Source organism: Choloepus didactylus, chromosome 2 (assembly GCF_015220235.1).
Source record: "Choloepus didactylus isolate mChoDid1 chromosome 2, mChoDid1.pri, whole genome shotgun sequence".
Taxonomy (NCBI): domain Eukaryota; kingdom Metazoa; phylum Chordata; class Mammalia; order Pilosa; family Megalonychidae; genus Choloepus; species Choloepus didactylus.
This window is the reverse complement of record NC_051308.1, coordinates 141,941,305-141,960,041: the sequence shown is the minus strand read 5'-3', so window position 1 is coordinate 141,960,041 and position 18,737 is coordinate 141,941,305. Positions and strand designations below refer to the sequence as shown.

The 18,737-nt window shown below is 37.6% G+C and overlaps 1 protein-coding gene and 1 pseudogene across 8 annotated transcripts in view; one reads left to right on the top strand and one right to left on the bottom strand.

Annotated features, from left to right (window-relative positions):
* Positions 1-1,311: 1,311 nt before the first annotated feature.
* AGL (amylo-alpha-1, 6-glucosidase, 4-alpha-glucanotransferase) overlaps positions 1,312-18,737 on the top strand; it is a 100,093-nt gene continuing 82,667 nt past the window's right edge. For 2 of the 8 annotated variants that reach the window (XR_005215293.1, XM_037826559.1), the window contains exon 1: positions 1,427-2,466. Coding sequence is in view for 7 of the 8 variants with exons in the window: in XM_037826559.1 (XP_037682487.1) it covers positions 2,385-2,466 (82 nt within the window). In the remaining variant the exon portion in view is untranslated. The other 6 variants (XM_037826558.1, XM_037826557.1, XM_037826556.1 and 3 more) reach the window with 6 other exon arrangements.
* LOC119528155 lies at positions 12,704-12,948 on the bottom strand (annotated as a pseudogene).

Genomic DNA, 18,737 nt, shown 5'->3' with positions numbered 1-18,737 from the left:
TGATTCGTGGGTTCCCAAACTTAGTTTCAGACCATTCGCAAATAGTCATTCTCAGAAATTTCTTTTTGTTTTCAACCCACTGTCCTTCTTCCACAGTAAAGGAAACAAAGTTCTTCTCCGGACTCCACTAGCTTAACCAAACCCTTAATCCATTTTCTCATGACAATTACGTGTCCCCAGCCCCAACCCCGAAAAGGCCCTGAAAGACAGTTTTCCCTATCCCTCAGTCATAAAATCTCCTTAGACATCTGCACAAATTTCTGACCTATAATATCTGTAAGTACAGTCAATAAAGATCCTTAATCTCAATGATGTGCAAGTCTATCCACTGTATATTAGACACAACCTGACCTTGGAAATACTAATGGTATATTCATGTCATGGCCCAAGAGGGCTTTTGTAGCCAAAGGACTAAAGAAAACACTGGACACGTTCTGAGACATGAGCCTTCATTATGGGGCTTACTGACAAGGTGGGAAGTCGAGTCACGTTGCCCTGAATTCACGAGCTCCCTCTGAATGGATTCAGGAGCGGTGCTCTGAATGGCAGCCGGTTCAGAGCTCCAGGTGAAAATACTCTGCACTTTGAGGGGGTGCTGAATAAGCTGGTTATAAGGATTCTAATGGGTATGAGAGCATAAGGCTGGAGCAGGGGTCCTGCAACATATGGAACGATTGTAATCAACAAAGAGGGAAGGATTATAGATTTTCTTGTAGATAACAATATCTTAGGGAGTCTCAGGGAGGAGGTCATTTCAGGTATAGATTACATTTAGCACCTGATTTTACAAGAATAGGTCAAACTTTAACTGACCTAGGTTGCAAGCTGCTGTGTGCAGTCTTCAGGCCCCCTGGGGAACGCCCTGGGCCCAGGGTTCCCACAATTGCATGGTTTGTAGACTGGCCACATTTCATCTACATAAATCCTTCTAAGGCTGCATTTGGGAAGATGTAGCGTGTCTGTGTAAGGACTAAAGATGATGTACATGCGATGGACGAAATGTCAGACTGTAGCCAGGAAGGCCCCTTATTTCAGAGACGGGGAATTCAGGGCTCGGGCAACTCAAGGCTCAGAGAACAGAGAACGTAGGTGACTTGGGCCAAGTAAAAACAAAACACTACCAAAACAAACCAAAATGCATCGTGCTTGAAAAGTCTCCAGAAGCCAGGTCGTCGCCTCCCATCACTCGACCCTTCCCACTCACTAAACGACCTAGCTCACAGCCCTTCCACTACAGGCTTTTAATGTTCAACCACGAGCACGCAAACTGCTTAAGCATTGGTGCTCCCCCGCCGCGGAGGTTTCTTTGTGGCAGACGGAGAAGAAACAGAAGTTCCCTGCGAGGCCCGCAGCCCCTCCTCGGCAGCCAGAGACACTGCGGCCTCTACGCTCTCGCGAGACTGGCAGACAAGGCGAGCAGGTCCGGGGCCTCGCGGAAGTGGGCGAGAGCACGCTCGTGTCCGCTCCCGTCTGGGCTTGTTCGGTGTCGGCTTCGGGGGGTCGAGGGGTCTCCTCAGGGACTGGCGCGAGGCAGTGCTGAGAAGAAGCTCCCCGGCACTCCCGCACCCACCTCGCCCGGGGCTCCGCTCCTCCCCCGCCCGGCTGCCGCCGCCCCTCCCTTTGCCCTTGACAGTGTACGCCCCTCCTGGCTGTGGCGTCCGTCCGTGGTCGGGCAGCCTGCCTTTCCCTTTCTGCTTTCCTTCCCCGTCCCTCCCCTCCCCCGTCTCTAGCACAGTGTCGCGGGTCCAGCAGTGTCCCAGAAAGCGCACGTATAACTCGCTTGGTTTGTAAGGAATCCCTCTGGCCTGTCGGGGAAATGCGTTCTTTCTATCAATAGCTCTCTCTGTACATCCTATGTCTACGACAGCTATTCCAGGGGCAACAACTGCTTCCCTCTGTTGTCATCTTCCCATTGGTGGCTCCCGACCCGAATTTGGGAATGGGGAGATCTCCCACCTGTTATCTTTGAGCAAACTAATCTCTTGTAAGCATAAGTGCCATTTGGCTTGGGGTTGGGAATTTTCCCCCACCTCCCCAACTGCAGGCTTTCTCTACGTATTGCTTTTCTCTGAGAATGCTTTAGTTGCTTTATTGTAAGAATCTATGATACAATATTTATGCCTCGGTCTTACTCATTTTGCTCGAAGGGAGGAAACGACTATCAATTTTGCCTTCTCTGATCCTATAAGATTCATTTTTTTCTCACTGCTCTGCTAGGGTTAAAATATATTTAGAACATGTAAGTGCAGCTGCTAACTCTGGAGACTTTAAGGTAATAGTTATTTTTCTCTATCTTAATTCCTTTTTGTTCCATAGGGGTAACTCATTCGATTTCGGAGTTCCTTTAATTCTTCTGAAAGATTTCAAATCCTCTAAAAGCCAAAATGGAGCACAGTAAACAGGTTAGAATCTTACTTCTGAACGAAATGGAAAAGCTGGAAAAGACCCTCTTCAGACTTGAACAAGGTTAGTAGCAAGTTGTTTGATTAGCTTGTGTCTTTTAAATTTTTAATTCACTTTCTGTCTTATTAAATATTTTTAAAGAACTTTAGGATAGATTTCATATCTCTCTCAGTGACCTTTCCAAAACTTGATTTATGCAAGCAATTAAAGACAGTGCTGTATTCTAAAAATATCACTAATGAAAGTTGATTTTGGTTGAAAATAGTTTGTGTTGTCTTTTTAGGACTAGGATAAAACAATAGTTTACTTTTCTTTGCATGTTAACTCCCAGTTAAGATGCAAGAAGATCAGTAAATAGACCACTATTTCTAATAGCGTTTATTATTAAAACTTGGTAAATAACTGAATATATAATTTTACTTTGGATATATCTTTGGTTTTGCTTTTTTATAACTCACATGCTTACTTTCCTGAACCCTTAAATTAGTAAAATTGATCACAGAAAAAAGAATAGTAAACTACTGTCTATATTTATTGAAAGTTTCTTGAATATGGAGAAGGTAAAAGCCAAATTTTTTTTTTCCAAATAAAAAGTGAAATAACTGATCAGGTTATGTTAAAAATATATTTGAACTGCAATTTAAAAGGCCTTTCTTCCTCAGTCAAGTATACCTGTCAACTGGGTCTCTCTTGCTGGGCTCTTTTCCTTCTACATTTTAGTTCATTGTGGGCCTCCACCAGGAGTCCTTTCTTTTTCTGTTCTAATGCTCTCAAAGAATTGTACCTTCTTGTGGCTTCAGCTGCTGTCTCTATGCTGATGACTTTTATTGAAAAATGACCTTGAGCTGTATTTTCTTCTTGAAAGCCTGAGAGTGAAATGGCAAGAGTGGAGAATCAGAATTCTGAAGACATTGATGCCAGGCCTGGCTCTACTCCTAACAAACTGTTTGACTTTGGGCAAGTCACATTAATTCTAGACATTAATTTCTTTATTTGTGAAAAGAAGATAGTAATTTCTGCTTTTCTCCCTTCCTGAGTTGTTGAGGATAACAATTAATAATACATGACTTTATAGTGATAAAGCCCAAGTAGAAATAAGGCCATGATAAATCATGCTATCCAATCCACCTCTGGATTCTTGGCTTCATCCCAGTGTTAGGCTATAGACTATCTTACAGGATATCTCCACTTGGAGATGCTTGAATCTAATGTGTCCAAAATAGAACTCTGTAATTGTTTCTTATCTCCTTCCCATTCCCAAACCTCCTTTATTTCCCAGTAACTCTGTAATGATATTTCTGTTTTCATAGTTTCTCAGGCCAAAAACCTTATGATTTTTGATGATTTTTTTTCTTTTTAACCTCAGTCTCTGTTTAAGCCCTACAATTTCTTAATATCTTTGCTTACCTATCTCTTCTGTGGCATCTTCCAAAAAAGTTATATATGCAATCTCGTCTTTTTAATTGGTGTCTATAAAGTCAAATCTAAACTCCTCTGCCTGACTTCCAATGCATTCTATAATAGAACTTCATCTTCCCTAGCCAAGATTGTATCTCATTGTTCCCCAACATTAGTGGTATACATCCTTAAAACCCCCTACACACACTTCATTTTCTGCTCTTTCCCTCCCCAGTGGCTTTCCTCATACCTGCTCTTATACCTCTACTCCCTGCCATATTTTTCTATATCTATACCTTTATTGTCCTTCATGTCTTGCTTACCGTCCTAAAATTCCACCTCCTACATGAAGTCTTTCCATGATTTTTTTACTGATACCTCCTTTTTTTTAAAATTTCCAGTTACACAATGAGTAGAGAACAGTTAAGTGCTGAACAATGTAGCAGTGTCTAAAAGCTTATTAGCTTTGTAGGATTGAACTAGATTTTAAGATCTGTGAGGATAAGAGCAGTCTTATAAAAACTAGTGCAGTGCACAACCATTTGAAATATTTGCTGATTGATTACTAAAACTCCAGTTAAAACTAGCAAAATTTGTAAATTCAGCTCAGCTATGTGAAGAGAGTCCCATTAAGGGTTTTTGAAAGAAGAGTAATTTGGCTGATTCTGTAACTCTAGTTAAAACCAGGAAATTTGGCCAAATGATGTAAATAGGAGCTTATGAAATTTTTTTGTGCAATAATGATGTGTTCATATTATATTATTTTAGAAGATAGTTTTAAATGTGAAAGACAGATTGAAGGGAAATGACATTGGAGACAGAAAATCAATGAATGGCTATTTAAAAAACATCTGGTTAAGGTTAAGGGTTTAACAACATTGGAGTTGAAAAAGGGGACAGAATATAAGACGTTTGAGACTTCATAGGATTTCGTGACCAATTAAGTGAGAAGAAAAACTAAAGGCAATTTTTGGTTCTTTCCTATTTAATTGGTCATCAAGTCATTCTTCATTCTTCTTTCCTTTTATTTTTTCTCCAAGGAAGGATTCTTCCTGATTTTCAAGCTAATATCTCCATATGATATAGATTCTTTTAATGCGACATGTACGGCACTGAAATAATTATTCCTAGACACACCAGAGCCTTTTCCTGTATTCCCTTTCTCATATAGTGGCAGAATAGTGAATAAAATCAATATTCCCTAAGCCTAGAGTTCTTGTGTCTTTTATAGAGATTGTTCAGATTTACATTTTTCATTTTTATCATTAAAGAAAATGTATAATAAAGGTTCCTTGCTTAGGAACTCAAGTTTATATAAATTGAGTGGAGAGAGGTAGATAGGAACATTTGGTTTACACTGATCATTTAAATCGCTCATCTTGCTAGTTGCTTACCAGAGGGATATGGCTAATCTGAGAAAAGTATTCCTAGTGCTAGTATGAGAAATAAGATAGCCACACCATGCACTGCTATAGCCTAAGCTAATTTTACCAAACTGAATGATTAATTATGGAATCTGACATACTCTTAAGTATTCTCATGTTTCATTTACTGTATATAAAAATTGCAAGTTCAGTGATTTGGATTAGCAGTCTACAGAGGGATTATGTGCCCCAGGGGATGTGCACTGATCTGTTGGTAGACAGAAAATACAGGAATTTTTCTATCTACATCTGTATCTATCTACATAAATATCTCTATGATATATATAAGGTAATAAAAGTTTGCTAATACATAAGTTGACACTGATGCTCTTGGTTTGTGTGTCAGATGAATTATGAACAAAAAAGATGTACTCTGAAGGAAGAGTGGAGGTTGTAGGTCCAGAAGGGGTTGACAGTCACTCCTTGCTTGTTTGTTTGCAGTGCATGAATTGCTGTTGTATCTAAGCCAGGTTAATTAGATATGTAAGTTTTAGTATCTTAAAATAGTAGTCTTTTCAATACTCTGTAACAAGAGGGAGAATAATCATGAACATCTCTTTTTTACCTCATAAAGCTTATCAAACTTAAAGATGAATTATGAAAGTGTTTTGTGATTTCCTGCCCTTTTCAGGAATGAAAAGTGGCTTTTGGTAATATGATTCATAGAAGTTATTTTCAAAAAATATATACTTCTTGACTCTGAGGTCCACATGAGTGAGAAAGTTAACTGCTTTTTGAAAAAAAAATTTGATGCTGTAGAGCAGCGGTTGGCAAATTATTTCTGTAAATAGCAAACATTTTTGGCTCTGGACCATATGGTCTATATTGGAAACACTCACCTCGGTCGGCTGTTGTAGCGTGAAAGCAGCCACTGACAATACATAAGTTAATGGGCATGGCTGTTTTCCAGTAAAACTTTATTTACTAGCAGGCTGGATATCATTTGCCAATCTTTCTTACAGTGATAGCTTTTTGAGTATTGGTTTTTATAAATGGTTTCATCATTAAATGAATGTTACCACACAAATTAATAGCTGCCCACTTTAAAAAGTTGGTAACAGAATTTTCTAATCTGTTTAAAATCTTCCAAATAAAGGGTTTTAATATGTTTTCAAATCGTCTATTTAATATATAAATATAGAACATCTCATCTTCTGATTAGTTGTAAGAACAATTTATGGATATCAGGGAAAACAAATTTATAGCCACAGTTCAATATAAATCTTTACATAATTGGTGAACAGGATTGAAAAATTAATGCCATTATTTAGTAAATACAACCACCGAGAACTTCTTCCATCTGGATATGGGTATCTTTGTGAGGTATTTTTTGCAACTCTGAGGCCAGTAAAACCGAGTATCAAATAGAACTTGGAATCCTTGAATCACTTTATCACAAAATATTAAACCAAGTCTTTAAAATAATGAAATTTTTTCAGTCACATTGCTCACACTGACAGATATTACTAATATTGATTTTTAGTGAGAGCACCATACATGTATATTATACAAATAGATAAACTCATACTTTGAGAATGCTTGTCAATTTTTTTTTCTGAATGGAACCACTGTTTTAGATATTTAGGATGCGTTTTAACCTTTGTACTCCGAGTTCTCTGAGGACTTGTGTAATTATAAAAACAATATTTGTATAAACTTAGCAGGACACAAGTTGTTTAAATACACTCCAGTAGTTAATCTCTGATGCTCTGTCTGAAACAACACCATTTCTTCTGATGATTAATTTAATCATTCTTGTAAAGATGCAGATATTTAACATTTTTAAATTGTTACTCCAATTTTAAAATGATGTTCCCCCATTATAATATGATATAAATGTATAAAAAGTCTTTTTCTCTAGCTTTTTGTTTAAAACAAAATTAGATTATACTGTCTAAACAATTTTTAAACCTTTCTGTTTCTACTTGTAGTATTATAGTGTATGTGTATTACACCACCCTGCTTGCTGCCACCTTTCAACCATACCTTTTTCCGGAAAGGATTTCAAAATATCTACAGAGATGCATAAAATATAACAAACAGAGCAAGTTAAAAGTGGTCATATTAGACTAGAGTTAACAGTAATATTTTAATATTCTGTCATCAGTTGTAAGAAAGACACCACACCAATGCTAACTGTCAATGATACAAGGTTATGAGAGGTATGGGGTTTTAATTTTTAATTTTTTGAAGCAATGAAAATGTTCTAAAATTGATTATGGAGATAAAAGCACAAGTATGATCATACTGAGAGCCATTGCCTGTACACTTTGGATTGATTGTATGGTGTGTGGTAAAACTTAAAAAAATTATAGTAAGTAAAAAAAATTTTTTTAAAGACACAAGCAATGACATATTGTATGATTGTATTTATATGAAATATATGGAAAAGGCAAATTTATGTGCACAGAAAGTGAATTAGTGGTTTGTTGGGTCTGGGAATAGAATAGGGATTAACTGTAGATGTGCATGAGGGATCTTATTGGGGATTGAAACATTCTAAAACTGGTTTATGGTAATGCTTGCACCACTTGATAAAATTCGTCAAAATCATTGGGAAAAAAAATAGCCATATTAATAAATATCTTTTGATAATATAATTTATAATGGCTTTATAATAGTCCAGCTTGCAACTGTACCATAATTCACTTAATCGTTGCTTATCATTAAATATTTAGGTTATCAGTTTATTTAATTTAATAAATAAGACTGATGAACATCCTTATACATAATCTATGATTAACATAACTGATTATTTCCTCATAAACCTAAAAAAATAAATTTTAGAAAAATTTATTCATGTTGCTACTTGAAAAACAAATTCTTAGTTTCATTCTACAATGAGAGAATTAAAGTGAGTCCTTGGAATTTTGCATAGTTAGATCACTTTTTTTTGCTTTCTAAAGCCATTGGCTATTAATAAATTTATGTCCATATTTTAGTCCAATCCAGGAATGTGATTAATACTTAATAGTATATATGGTTTCTTTCCAAGAACACCTAGACCTTCCATTCCCTCATACTATCCATACTACAGTATGCAAAATAGACCATGCATATTTCTCTAGGCAAATATTAGAAGTTTTTAACTGGGTTATAATAAATTAGGATACAACATTGTCTTTTTTTTAATAATTCAATTTTATTGAGATATATTCACATACCACAAAGTCATACAAAGCGTACAATCAGTTGTTCACAGTACCACCATATAGTTGTGCATCTATCACCAAAATTAATTTTTTAACATTTTCATTACCACACACACAAAAGTAATAAGAATAAAAATTAAAGTGAAAAAGAACAATTAAATTAAAAAAGATCACTGGGTGCTTTTTTTTTGCCCCCGTTTTTCTACTCATCCACCTATACACTGGAGGAAGGGGAATGTGATCTACATGGCTTTCCCAATCACATTGTCACCCCTCATAAGCTACATTTTTATACAATTGCCTTCAAGATTCAAGGGTTCAGGGTTGTAGTTTGATAGTTTCAGGTATTTACTGCTAGCTATTCCAATTCATTAGAACCTAAAAAGGGTTATCTATATTATGTGTAAGAGTGCCCACCAGAGTGACCTCTCGGCTCCTTTTGGAATCTCTCAGCCACTGAAACTTCATTTCATTTCATTTCACATCCCCCTTTTGGTCAAGAAGTTGGTCTCCTTCCCATGATACAACATTGTCTTTTAAAGTCTTTTATTCAAATCCCATGTTCATAAAGAATATCTTTACCCAGTGTTAATATTGTAGTGTAAAAGAATTTAACACTTATCAAAAGTTACTGTGAGTGATTTACTTGAACCAAAGAGCAGCTTTACACATGGTTGGAACATATCTGTCTGTTCCCATTTCAGGATTTGGCTTGAATCAAACTGACTTTACTTGATAATGGGGAAGAAATGAAATTACATGTATGATTAGGCCCAAATATTGCTTTTAAAATGAGAGCTATTCTCTCTGGAACCAGATAGGTTCTTTGTATATCTCTGATTCCTGTTCCTGTTATCTTGTTGGTTGAGGCAATTGTAGGAGCTTTCCGTTTCATCTCTCTGAAGTCAGTTTGCTCATCTATTAAATTGGGAGTCAGTGACTTTTAAGATCCATTTAAATCTATAGAGTATCTGAAGAAACACATTTTTAAATAACAGCCCCCATCCCTATTTACAGGTATTGTCTTCATTTACTATATAGATGGGTAATAGAAATTGATGTGTTTCTTAATTGACTGAACATGTTGAAATTCCAACCATAATTGTAGATTGGTGTACTTCTCCTTGTGGCTCTATCTGTTCTTGCTTCATGTGTTTTGAAGCTCTATTACTAAGGGCATAAACATTTAGATTGTTAATGTTCTCTTGATAAATTGACTCCTTTATCATTATTAAATAACCTTCTTAACTCCTGGTGATATTCTTTGCTCTGATATATACTTTATCTGATATTTTAAAAGTCACACCAAGTTTTTAAAAAATTATCTGACTTTGTTTGGCATATCAGTAGTTAATCCTGGTAATAAATTAACATGTACAGTTCTCAAAAAATGTTGGGTGCTTTCTAAGGAAAATGTTTCTTTCTGGAGTGTATGTAGAAGTTAAACAGCTGTCTTTATACTTTTCAAATTCAAAAGTGTGGTAACATCAAGTTTTTGAGGAACAGAGCCTCTTTCTCTGTAATTCATGATTTAGATAGTTTGAGTTTATAAAGGTTTCAGATGCCATTTCCGTTCTTGCAAGCTTCCAAAGCTGACATTATAGAACTGACAGTTCAGAAACCATCTGATCCAATCACCTAATTGTACAGATCAGGAATCCACTGGCTTTGTCAAAGATTACAAAAGCTGGTTCTTAGAAAGTCTCCAGAAATGTCTGTTGGCCTAAATAAGGCACATATATCACTCAGAACTCTAGTCATATCTAAAACGACCCTGGTTTTACTTTGTTTAACATCAGACTGAATTCTGGTGGTTCTTTTGTAAATTCACAAACATATTTAGCCATTCCCACTGTGCCAGTTTGAATGTATATGTCCCCCCAAACGCCATTATCTTCGATGTAATCTTGTGTGGGCAGACCTATCAGTGTTAATTAGATTGTAATTCTTTGAGTGTTTCCGTGGAGATGTGCCCTACCCAACTGTGGGTGATGACTCTGATTGGATAATTTCCATGGAAGCTTGGCCCCGCCCATTCACGGTGGGTCTGAATTAAATTACTGGAGCACTATATAAGCTCAGACAGAAGGAGCAAGCTTGCTGCAGCCAAGAGGGACCGTTTGAAGAAAGCACAGGAGCTGCAGACTTGAGACAGTTTGAAGATGGCTGTTGAAAGCACACTCTTGCTCCGGAGAAGCTGAGAGAGGACAAATACCCCAAGTGCAACTAAGAGTGACGTTTTTGAGAAACTGCAGCCTAGAGAGGAATGTCCTGGGAGAAAGCCATTTTGAAACCAGAACTTTGGAGCAGATGCCAGCCACGTGCCTTCCCAGTTTTCCCAGAGGTTTTCCGGACACCGTTGACCAACCTCCAGTGAAGGTACCCGATTGCTGGTATGTTACCTTGGACACTTTATGGCCTTAAGACTGTAACTGTATAGCCAAATAAAACCCCCTTTTTTAAAGCCATTCCATCTCTGGTGTTTTGCATTGTGGCAGCATTTGCAAACTGGAACACCCATGATTGCGGTTTATTGCTTTTCACTGATTTCTAGGGCTGTTTATGCTGCTTTTCTCCTGGGATGTCTTGACTTTGGCAACTTTCTTCCCATTCTCCTGTGCCCATAACAGACCTACGTCAAGGATGTCTGTTCTTGTTTGAAATTCAACATCAGCAGAGGGAGTTAACATGATACCAGTATCTACAAAACCATCAACATTTGAGTTTGGGCAGCTCCTTTCAGTCAGAGTTACCACGTATACTGCTCTGTTCATTTGAACAGTCATTGGTTCTGAGACTAGTTTTTGCAAAGCAGTTGTGGATTACTTCAGGTGTGTCAGTATCCCACATAGCAATGAAACTTCTCAGCACATCAAGAATATGCCAGGTAATGCTTCACTTGATGTACCATGGTGATTTATTTTGTCTCAGCCTAATGGTTGCACATAGCCATACTGCAAGTGGGCAAAAGGCTATTGTTTTAATTTAAATTTCCAGTGAGTGTGTATAGCACATTTTATCAATCAGTAATAGAATATCCAAATTCTAGCAAGTCAGTTTTCTTGTAGGAGTCATTTCTCAAACAATCTGCCAGATATCAGTCATTTTTTCAACTTGGTATACATATAGGAGGAAAGTTGCATATATAAAAGGAAATTTTGAATTTCCGTATAAATTATTTTAATTTTGTGCCGCTTCTCGGCACTGCAGCAAAGGAAGACTAATGACATATCTTTATATATTTATTTTTCTCCAGGGCAAGCATCTCAGTAAGAGTGCATGTCTGGTTTGGTTGCAGGTGCTGGCACATTATATGTGCCCCCATGGGCATATTTATTCAGAATAGACCTCCAATTTTCAAGATCATCTTCAGCAGACAGAAGCCATTTTAGCAGTAGTGGCATGATATGATAATCATGCTGAAAGCATTGCCTCCAGCTGTAAAGACTGGACATTAACCCCCATCTGGAGTACAATTTCATTAGCCTTTTCTAAGAAGAAACATACAAAACCCAGATATAGAAATGTTTGCTGTGATCTGGCAAAATCATTCAAGCATCTCATTTACTAAGTTGACATGTTTGACAACTCTCATTCTGTTACCAATTTTGCTTCCCTTGGCTGCTTGTCTTTTTATCTTATCCTTATTTTCAAGGAACATACAGAATATTGAAAAGGAAATTCAGTATTCTTTGACCAGTTCACTTTTTACTTTTCTTTCTTATTCACTAACTTTTCGCTCTGGAGAAATTATGGCATCACTGTAATTTTCTCTTTAACACCACAACCAGCACTCTATGCATGAAGCATAATAGAAAAAGCATGCTTAACAGAGTATGAACATTCTAATAATGACAAGACTGAGAAGACACAATTTTCATAGCAAAGTTTATGTCAAGTTTCAAAGGAAGAGCTAATTTTAATTTTAATAACCATGTAAAAAATAAAATCCCCTTTTTATCAAGGAATACTAATAACTTTGAGGTAGATGATTCTCTTATCAGATACTGAAGTAATTAGGTTTAAGATATAAAAATAATGCTGAGGGGGGAAATGTACTGATTTGAAATGATCTTTTTTAAAAATTTGGATGGTAAATTAAGAACACTTGCAATTAAAAGTTTTATGAATGAGATCCAGGTATGTTATGGATTGCTTCTTTTAATTGAAAGTGAACGTAGCAGTTGTTGGAAAGAATCCACACTCTGTAACAGAACAACAAACCACAAAATGGTTGTCCTTCTGAGGAGGTGTGTAACTTTGCATTTGATTATTTCGTCTTTGTTCATCCTCAGCTGTTCCAGATTTGGATTCTTAAAGCCTTCTTCAGTATTTAACTAATTCTTTGTTGGTGGAAGGTGCTGGGATTGTTTCTCCACACATAAACTGATCTTTGTCATAAATCGCTTTATAATGGAAGAGCAGCTAGGACATGTTGCCACATCTTCTCCATTCTCCAGATCTTCTTTGGTGAAGAAGTTATCCCCACATGGGCAGGGGTAGAAATACATCTCTGAGTCCTTGTCATACTGGAAGTCCTCGATCTCCACTTTATCGTGAAACACTGCCATTGTCACTGGGGTCAGCCAAAGGGCTGTTGCCCCCCACCTTCCTGTCTGACACCACCTCTGTGGGTCTAACTTGGGTGGCGATTCACTCCAATTTTTTTTAACTGTTGTTTGCATGGCCTGTGTTTTTCCACCCTTTTGCTTTTAACCTATTTGTGTTTTTATATTTACAGTGAATGTTGGGTCTTGATTTTTTTATCCAGTCTGACAATCTCTGCCTTTTAATTGTGATTTGTAAAGCATTTACATTTAATGTGATTATTGACATAGGTTTAAGTGTGTCATCTTTCTATTTGTTTTTATTTTTCTCATCTGGTTTAAAAACTTTTTATTTTGGAATAATTTATATTTACTAACAAGTTGCAAAGATAGTAGAGAGAGTTCCCATCTAGCCTTCACCCAAATACATAGCCATGGTACACTAATCCAAATATGTTAATACTATTAACTGAAACTGTAGATTTTATTTGGATTTCATCAGTTTTTCCAATAATGTCCTTTTTCTATCTCAGGATCCAATTCAGAATACCACGTTGCTTTTAACTATCATGTCTCTTTAGTCTCCTGATCTGCAACAAGTTTACAAGATTCTCTTTATCACTGGTTTTGAACAATCTGATTTTGGTATTCTTTGGTATAAGTTTCTTCATGTTTCTTGTTGGGGGAGTTTATTCAGCTTCTTGGATCTTTAGTTTTTGTTCTGAGCAATTTTGGAAAAATTGCACTCATTATTCTTCAAATAAATTTTCCATCCCCCATTTCTGTCTTTCAGGAATTCTAATTACCTGTATATATTTAGCCTCTTGAAGTTGTTTCACAGCTTACTAATGCTCTTTTCTTTTCTTTCCTTTTTTTCAAGTCTTTTCCTCCCTTTGTTTCATTTTGCATAGTTTCTATTACTATTTCTTCAAATGCACTAATCTTTTCTTTTGTTGTGTGTAACCTCCCATTCTATTCTATCTTCATCTTACACATTGTAATTTTTATCTCCAGATACTTGATTTGGGTCTTTTTTATACCTTCCATATCTCTATGTTTTGAACATATGCAATACATATGTAATAATTGATGTCTGCATCTGCTAATTCTAACATCTTTGTCATTCGTGGGTTAGTTTCCGATTGGTTGATTATTCTCCTCATTATGGGCCATGTTTTCCTGCTTTGGATACCAGTCATTTTTAATTTTACCTTCTTGGGTGTTGGATGTTTTTTAATCCTTTTAAATTTTCTCTGTCTTCATTCTGGAATAGAGTTAAATTATTTGGAAACAGTTTAACCCTTTTGGCTATCCTGTTATGATTTATTAAGCCTCTCTAGAACAGTAGTCTGCAAGGTCTCACTATTTCCCACTACTGAGGCAAGAACTTGCTGAATGTTTTATCCAAAGTCTTGTGAATTATGAGACTTTCCAATCTGTTTGTGAGAATAGGCACTATCCATGGTCCTCTGTGAGCCCTAAGCACTGTTTTCTAATCCTCACAGATGTATTTTTCCTGGTCTTGGTTATTTCCCTAACACATACATACTGACCACTGTTCTGCTGAATACTTGAAGGAAACCTCCTGCAGATCTCTGCAGTCTTCTCTCTTTACCATTTTCTCCGGTTCACTACTCAGACCTGCAAACTTTATCTGCCATCATCTTCCCAAACTCTTAGCTCCATCTCTTCAGCTTCAGGAGTCTACTGGGCTCTACCTGGGTTCCTCTTCCCTGTGCCATGGCCTGGAAACTTTCTCAAGGAAGTAGGCAGGGGCACCCATAGGCCCGTCATTTTGTTTTCTGTCAGGGATTGTTGTCCTTTGTTGCCTATGTCCAGGGTCTTGAAAAATACTGTCTCTCATATTTTATCTGTTTTGTTTGTTTGTTTGTTTGTTTGTTTTAGAGGATCCCTGTTATTCTATCTGTGTCCTCTGTATCACCTATTTCCTCTGTGTAAATTGTTCTTCCCCAGATATCTGTCTGGTCAACTTCTTCATTTCCTCTTTCTGTTTAGTAGTTTTTGTTTGTTTGTTTGTTTTTTCTGGTTGGAGGCTGGACACTTGAGTATTCTGTTGTTGTATCTCTGGATTTTGTTGTCTTGCTTTAAGGAGTATTGAATTTTGTTTTAGCAGCCAGTTAATTTACTTTTTAGGCTTGTTGGTAAGCCTTGATAGAATACATTTATAGTAGCCCTAGGTTGTACTCTATGGGTGGTTTAACCTTTCTGTTTAAGGCATGAGTCATCTGAGTTCTTTACTGTATATTCCAGGTGTTCAACAAAGTCTCTTCCCTCTGGCTGGTCAGAAACAAATGTTTCCCAGGTGTTCCAGTTTGCTAATGCTGCTGGAATTCAAAACACCAGAGATGGATTGGCTTTTATAAGAGGGGGTTTATTTGGTTATACAGTTACAATCTTAAGGCCATAAAGTGTCCAAGAAAATGCATCAGCAGTTGGGTACCTTCACTGGAGCATGGCCAATGGGGCCCGGAAAACCTCTGTTAGCTGGGAAGGCACGTGGCTGGCATCTGCTCCAAAGTTCTGGTTTCAAAATGGCTTTCTCCCAGGACGTTCCTCTCTAGGCTGCAGTTCCTCAAAAATGTCACTCATAGTTGCACTTGGGATATTTGTCCTCTCTTAGCTTCTCCAGAGCAAGAGTCTGCTTTCAACGGCCGTTTTCAAACTGTCTCAAGTCTGCAGCTCCTGTGCTTTCTTCAAAGTGTCCCTCTTGGCTATAGTGCCTCTTCAAAATGTCACTCACGGCTGCACTGAGTTCCTTCTGCTTGTCAGCCCATTTATATGGCTCCGCTGATCAAGGCCCACCCTGAATGGGTGGGGCCACGCCTCCATGGAAATATCTCATCAGTTATCACCTACAGTTGGGGGTGCACATTTCCATGCAAACAACCAAAGGATTCCAATCTAATCAACACTGATAGGTCTGCCCACCCAAAATTACATCAAAGAATATGGCTTTTTCTGGGGGACATAATACATTCAGACTGGCACACCAGGCCTGTGTGAGCTTTGGAAAATGTTTAGTTCTCAGTTCCCAGTAGTTGTTTTTAGCTCAGCCTCATGGAATTGAAGCATGCTCATAGGCAGTTTAGTATTCAAACTAACTCAAGGGGACCCCTAGGCAAATTTCTAGACCCCTTTCTTTGCACAGCTCCCTTCTCTGCCATACCCTTCCCTTCAAATTGCAGTCTCTCTGGCATCTCCGAACTCTAATATCTGTCTCCTGAACTCAGTGAAACCACTATTCTTTTCCTGTGTCACAGTCCAGAAAGTTCCCCGTGTCTAAAACCAAGAGAATTCATAGGGTTTATACTTCTCTCAGGGATCACAGCCCTTTGCTGCCTGTTACCCAGCATGTATTTCATATATTTCATCTAGAGCTCTAGTTTTTCAGCAGAGAACAAGTCCAGTTCTAGTTACGCCATCAAGCCAGAAACATACATCTTCAGAGTGATATTATTTATACATAAATTAGCTCATGCCACGCCTCTGCTCAAAACTGTTTACTGGCTCATTTCAGTCAAAGAAGCCAAAATGCTTATGAGGCTTTGCATTACCAGGCTCCCCTGGGACCTTTCGTGTCTCCTACTACTCTTCTGCCAGCTTTCCCCAGTCCAGCCACACTAAGCTTCTTGTTATTCCTGGAACCCCTGGATATGCCTCCACCCCATGCATCCTCTATGTTTCCTTTGCTAGGTCAGCTCTTTCCCTGGATAGCCATGTGGCTAACTCCCTCAACATCTCTCAAGCCCTTCAGCTACCATCTCCTCAGACACACATCCCTATTTCCCTTACACAGCTGCCTTTTCATTTTTCCCTTAGCATTTATCCCCCCTTAACATACTGTTTTATGTGTTTATTCTGTTCATTGCTTAAGGGCTTCCTTTGTCTTGTAGAACTCAAGCTCCAAAAGGACAGGTGTTGGAGGCCGAGGTCTGGCAGTCACCGGGATGAGCTCCGGGGCGGGTGGCGGGCCGCGAAGCCGGAGCAGGAGCTCGGAGCGCCAGGGTACCACCAAAGAACATGATTTTGGTTTAGGGGCTCCAGTTTCTGAAGCTGAAAAATACCAGAATAATCTCCAACTAGAACAAGAAGTGAGAAACCAAGATAGATTCATCGATACATTGAAATTACAGCTGGGGTGGTATCAGCAGAGGCCTAAGTGGGAAGCCCAAACTCTGCGTCTGCCTAGCAGTCAGAAGGAATCCCTCCATCTCCAGGGGTTAATGGAGACCAAGTGAAGCACCTAGATGTCACCCTCAGCTGGCAGGAATGAGGTGACACCCCCTAAAGCCTGCCGAAACACAAGGATTTCAGTTAGATCCACAGACTTATAATACCAAGTCTCCGTCAAAATCATTTGCCATCCTAAAAACTAGGAAGCTCTCAACCTGAATGAGGAAAAATAATCAACAGATGCCAACACTGAGATGAAACAGGTGCTAGAATTATCTGAGAAAGATTTTAAAGCAACTATCAAATAGATGCTTCAACAAGCAATAAAAAGAATGCTTGAAACAAATGAAAAAAAAATAGAAACTTACAGCAAAGAAATAAAAGATAAAAGAAGAAAGAAATGGAAATTTTAGATCTAAAAAATACAGTAATTGAAATAAACTCAATGTATAGGCTATAGCAGAATGAAGAAGAGAGAAGACTGAATCAGTAAACCTATGAATAGAACAATAGAAACTACATAATACGAAAACAGAGAAAATAGGCTGGAGCTAAAAAAAAAAAGTACAGAGCCCTACGGACTTGTGGGATTACAACAAAAAGTCTAACATTCGGGTCATCAGAGTCCCAGAAGGAGAGGAAAAAAATGGTCGGGATGAAAAACTATTTGAAGACATAATGACTGAAAATTTCCCAAATTTGGTAAAATACATAAAACATAAAAGTTGGTTACACACCTAATAAGATAAATGGAAAGAAATCCATGCCAAGATACTTCATAGTCAAAATTTTGAAAACTAAACACAGGAAATTCCTGGAAGCAACCAGAGAGAAATGAAGCATTAGTTATAAGGAAACACTAATTCAAATGAAAGGCAGTTTCTCATATGAAAGCATGGAGGCCATGAGCAAATGGCACAGCCTTTTTCAAGGGCTCTAAAAAAGTACTGTCAATCCATTATTCTCTATACAGCAAAAATGTCTTCAGGAATAAAGGGGAAATCAAGGTATTCTCAGATGAAGGAAAACTAAGAATTTGTCACCAGCAGATCTACTCTAAAAGAATAGCTAAAGGAGTTTCTCTAACTGGAAAAGAAAGGATAAAGGAAGGAATCTTGGAACAACAGGAATGAAGAAAGAGTGATGGATAGAACAAAAATATGGGTGAATGAGTTTTGAGTTTTCTAAATTTTGTTTCACTGTCAAATGTTCTCAGAGTATGGAGAGGGAATACTTAAGACAGTTATTTTATAAATAGGGGGCATGGGGAGAGGGATGTAAAGGGAGGTAGGGTTTCTATACTTCACTTGAGTTGCTGAAATGTTAACACCATTAGATGGATAGTTATTTGTATGTATGTATATTATATATATATGTAATATGTACAGCAACCACTAAAAGAACTATATAAAGATACATTCAAAAAAAAGTATAAATAAATCAAAATGGGATTCTCAAAATTTTTTAGGTAACCCTTAGAAAGGCAGGAAAAACAAAATAGAAAGGAGAAACAGAATAAAGAGAAAGCAAATGGTAAAATGTCAGACTTAAGCTCTAACATATGAATAACTATATTACATGTAAATTATCTAAAAACAGTATGACCCAGCTACATGAAA